This window comes from Cotesia glomerata, unplaced genomic scaffold, assembly GCF_020080835.1.
Source record: "Cotesia glomerata isolate CgM1 unplaced genomic scaffold, MPM_Cglom_v2.3 scaffold_166, whole genome shotgun sequence".
NCBI lineage: Eukaryota > Metazoa > Arthropoda > Insecta > Hymenoptera > Braconidae > Cotesia > Cotesia glomerata.
The window spans coordinates 10,468-14,926 of record NW_025402064.1 but is presented as its reverse complement, the minus strand read 5'-3'; the positions used below and the strand labels follow the sequence as shown (position 1 = coordinate 14,926).

General features: G+C 31.3%; 1 protein-coding gene across 1 annotated transcript; it reads left to right on the top strand.

Moving 5' to 3' along the window:
- Positions 1 to 3,279: 3,279 nt before the first annotated feature.
- On the top strand, positions 3,280 to 4,138 carry LOC123273923 (putative gustatory receptor 28b). The gene is made up of 4 exons (XM_044741409.1): positions 3,280 to 3,439; positions 3,736 to 3,807; positions 3,874 to 3,963; positions 4,047 to 4,138. Exons 1-4 carry the CDS (start codon positions 3,356 to 3,358, stop codon positions 4,101 to 4,103), a joined length of 303 nt encoding a protein of 100 aa, XP_044597344.1. The 5' UTR covers positions 3,280 to 3,355; the 3' UTR covers positions 4,104 to 4,138.
- The last annotated feature ends 321 nt before the right edge of the window (positions 4,139 to 4,459 follow it).

The following is a 4,459-nucleotide window of genomic DNA, read 5'->3' as shown; positions in this document are numbered from 1 at the left end:
TCAAACTCGTTCAGTTCCAGGGTGTTTTAACCGTTTCATTTATCGTGAGAAACGCTTTCGCGTTTTCGTGCGCCGCTTCACATACAGAGAAATTGAAAAGTTTTGCAATAAAGTCACTCAATCGATATCAGTATCAGTAACAATCTACATCATAAAGTAACCTTCATCCCTTTGTTGAAGGCTTAAAAACGCTTTCTTCTCTGCTGGCATAGAACAGATAGTGTGGCTTAATTATCAGATCCTAAACACATTTAAGTTAAAACAAAAAAATTATATGTATTCACGCAATCCATTACGAGGCATTACCCCGATCAGTTACATTACACTAGTCTTCTTCTGGCATTTATCCAGTACAGAGTGATAGTTTTCAACATATCCTGTTATAAAAATTTATAAAAATGCGTCACAACTATCTAAACTCAGTGCATTTCCGAAAGTCAACTTTTATTGAACATTTTACTTTAAAATCGTGGGACTGTCACCTTGGTCATTGAATACTCCACAAAACATTTCAAAAACCAAAACGGCGTGAGTCAACTGCAAATTTTCGTACCTCGGATCGTTTTACAATATTTTTCTAGCTACTGGTATGTTTTCGTGAGTTATCAATGAAGCGCTGAAAAATGTTGATCCAGATAATCAAGAAGTGACTATGTTTCAAATTGATCTACATGGTGGCGGGAATGGTAGTTACGGACAATGTCTCGGATAGCTTAACTGGTAGAGCGCTTTGGCGCGTAACCAAATGATCCGGGTTCAGGTCCCGGTCTGGGCTGTCCTGAATTATTTTTCGGTTACCGAAAAATTCCTACTGAAGTAAGGTCCCTCACTCCCCCTTTGTCACTTTATTTCCCCAGTTCCCCAAGTTGTCTTTAATGACAAATTTAGCTATAAATTATGGCAACGTTATCATTTTATATTATACGATTCAGCAGAAGAAATTAATAAGAGTTTTCAATGAAATCTACAAATTCGACGTGTTATCGCACAAGTGTGGTTTTTCTTCAATAAAAAGCAGCAAATTTAACATTAATTTTATATTCTACTTAGATATAACGATTCGTTTTGCTTAAATGTCACTAGAATCGAATTTGCCCTCACGGTTGAAAGTTTTGTCTAATTGTTGCATCATTGCTGTTTACGGTTCTATAATAATGCAGTACATCATCATATTAAAAATGATTGATGAAAGATTCAAGTTGATCAATTCAAATCTCATAAAAGCTAGGTAAACAAACAAGTCCGATTAATGATACCTGAACTCCGTCGATTGTCGCTTTACCAAACCTCAGCCATTTGCGCCGGTCAGTGCTTGTCGATGTAATTAATATTAGGCAAGCATACAACAAGCTGTGTGACATCTGCATAAAAACTGACGATTTTTTCGGAATTCCATTATTACTTGCTGTCCTTTATAAAGCGTTGTAGCTCAACCATGTTCAAGCTTTAGTATTATGGGATTGAAATTCATACTTTTGTAATAGAAATGTACATTTCTATCAGATCACGTCTCAAAGGAACAATTTCGATATGGATAGCAATTCAACTTGTTGTGCTTACTTCTTGCGCTTCGAAAGTAATCAATCAGGGTATGTGATTCATTTATTCTTGGGAAATCAAAATTAGGAAACCAAGCTGGGACCCTAAAGAGCCATATCTTGCAACTTCCCGCTAATTCCATAACTAGGCACTTTAACAAAATTGCACTTACTTGACTTATGAAGTTAAGAAAACATTTTTAATTTTGATGCACAAAAAATTTTCAGACTGGAAAGAAACATCAATTATTATAAACACACTGATAAGCGGATGGCTACATTCGACGGATTTGAAGAATTGAAAAGAGAAGTAAATTTATTTGAAATGAATTGAAATTGCGATGTAAATAAATCCTTTTTTACTAAAATAGTTCCAGTAAATTTTTAAGCTGCTTAATTTTCTACGTAGAGCTTTCGCTTCGAAAAGTTGAAATTCACACATCCTGCACGAAGAGCATGATGATTTCAATAGACCCACGCTTTCACTCCTTTAGCAACCGTAAGTATAATTGATTTTCTTGAATTTGTTAATTAATTAAAATAGCTTCTATTAAATTAATTAAATGATTATTTTCAGATTGTTGATAAGGTTGTAACTTATCTAATTATTCTCATTGATGATGGTTCTGAGGGAGCCTAGGCTCCAGAATCAATAAAATTATTATCTATCTATCTATCTATCTAAGCGAATAATAAACATACTTTTTATCATTTTTAAAATTTATTTATCACAACATTCCATTCAATTACTTAGAAATACATTTGCAGAGATCAGATTATCAATACTGTTAAGTTAATGAAAAAAAACAATTACAAGTATTCACGCAACCGAGTACAAACATTACACAGCCCTTTCAGTCATCATTATCTATCCGTTACCAGCAAACGAACGTTTCTCAGCCAACAGAGCACGTTATCTAATAAAAAAAATGTATTTCAACCAACACGACTCAGCGTGTCACCGAAATCTGGCTTATGCTGAATACGTTATTTTGAAGATGTTGGGTTTGTCACCCTGGAGCCTAAATACTGTTCCAGCAAACAATCCAAAAAATAGAAGAGTCTCTAATAGTTACAAGTTTTCATGCCTCGGATCGTTCTACAACATTTTGTTAATAACGACGGCAGTTCTAATTCTTGTGTATGTTTTGAAGACCAACAACTATTCAACTGAAGATTCATCAGAAATAATCTTTTCCTTTGTAATGTTACAATTTCTGATATATTTTAATTTTAACTTGTTAATTTTCTTTATCGTAATATTAACTATTGGACAAAAGAAGATAATAGTAATTTTGAATCAGTTAAAGTATGTCGACGAAAGACTGCAAAAGTGCGCGTTTTTCAAAATTGACAACTCAAACACGATTCATGTAATTTTCATAACGAATCTCGTGATTTCCTTAAGTTTTATTATAGTTCTTTGTTTTTATCATGAAATATATATGATACCGATTGTCTTCTCTCCGGCTCTTATTTATAATTGTATAATTTTTCAATACTCGATGCTGCTGGACACGATCAACAAGCGCTTCAAAAGTATTAATTCGACTCTAGCTAAGCTAGGTGACATCAAAAGCTATGAAGATTCAACCAACACATTGTCCGTCACTAAAATGTCACTTCTGCGTGGGTCTTTGCTTTACGACATAGTTAACTTAAAACTTGCTTACATAAAACTATGCGAAATTTCCCAAAAGTTTCTGATTTTTGGACTGAAAATTTTGCACGTCACTGTTTACATAGGCCAAACAAGTACAATTATTATTTATTCTACTATTTTGCATTACTTAAAAACGTATCATATTGATTTCTTAATGATGATCGATTTATCTATTGTGGTTTGGATGAATATTGCCATCTTTGTATTGACCAATTACGTTACTAAGACCATTAACGAGGTAAATTAGTTTTATCATTTTACACTGATAAAAAAAATTTATTTGATGCAAAATTTTCAAAAACTTTTTTTTTAATTTGGAAAAAAAAATTTTAGATAAATTACTTGCGAATTTTCATCCAAAATTTTATTTTTTTAAATCTAGAAAATTTTTTTTACAAGAAAATTATTGTGAAAATTTTCATTTTTTCAGCTGAAAAATAAATTAATCTTTTATTAAAAAATTGCTCATTTTTTTCAAAATAAATTTTTTCTCAGTTTATAATCAACATTTTTTAATACTTGGAATATTTTCAGAGCACCGAAACACCGGTTATAATTAATTATCTGATAGATCGCTGCACAGTGGATGAAAAAGTTGAAAAAGAGGTAAGCTTATTTATTTACAATCAATTTTTATAATTATCATTATCACACATTCTTTAAAAATTATAGTTGGACTATTTTTTATACGAAATCTCGTCTCAAAAAGTCGAATTTACTGCCTACGGAATTATTCCATTGGACCGCTCACTATTAGCGACTGTAATTATTTTATCCTAAAATTCTCAATCTAAAATGGCTTTTAACTAATTACACTTTTTTTTTTTTTTTTTTTTTTTTTTTAGATGATTGGTACATGTGCAACTTATCTAATTATTTGCATCCAATTCCGATCAAAGTAAAATACAAATAAGTAAAACTTTTCCATTTTTTGCCGTATTTAAAATTTTATTAAAACATATAATAATTATTGTATAAATAAAATCGTTTTAACACCAATAAATATTGAAATTTTTATCGACATAAAAATAATTATAAATAATGTCAGGTTTATACATTACAAAAAGAAGAAATGTAATTTTGAATAAATTACTGAATGTAAATTACTAAATGTAAATCGTGTGAAAACTCAATATTCAAAGCTTGAACAAAAAATTAATCCCAGTGGAGTATAAACGAGCGGTCGCTCTACTGACACAAATTTATCGGACTTTAGAGGAGACACTAAACCAGGAAGAAGACCGGCGATAAAGTGATC

Excerpts from the sequence above, each read along its gene's own strand:
- LOC123273923 (XM_044741409.1), top strand. The coding sequence starts at position 3,356 with ATGATGATCGATTTATCTATTGTGGTTTGGATGAATATTGCCATCTTT. Across the intron at positions 3,440-3,735 it reads TTACTAAGACCATTAACGAG|AGCACCGAAACACCGGTTAT; the intron begins GTAAATTAGTTT and ends GAATATTTTCAG. Across the intron at positions 3,808-3,873 it reads ATGAAAAAGTTGAAAAAGAG|TTGGACTATTTTTTATACGA; the intron begins GTAAGCTTATTT and ends TAAAAATTATAG.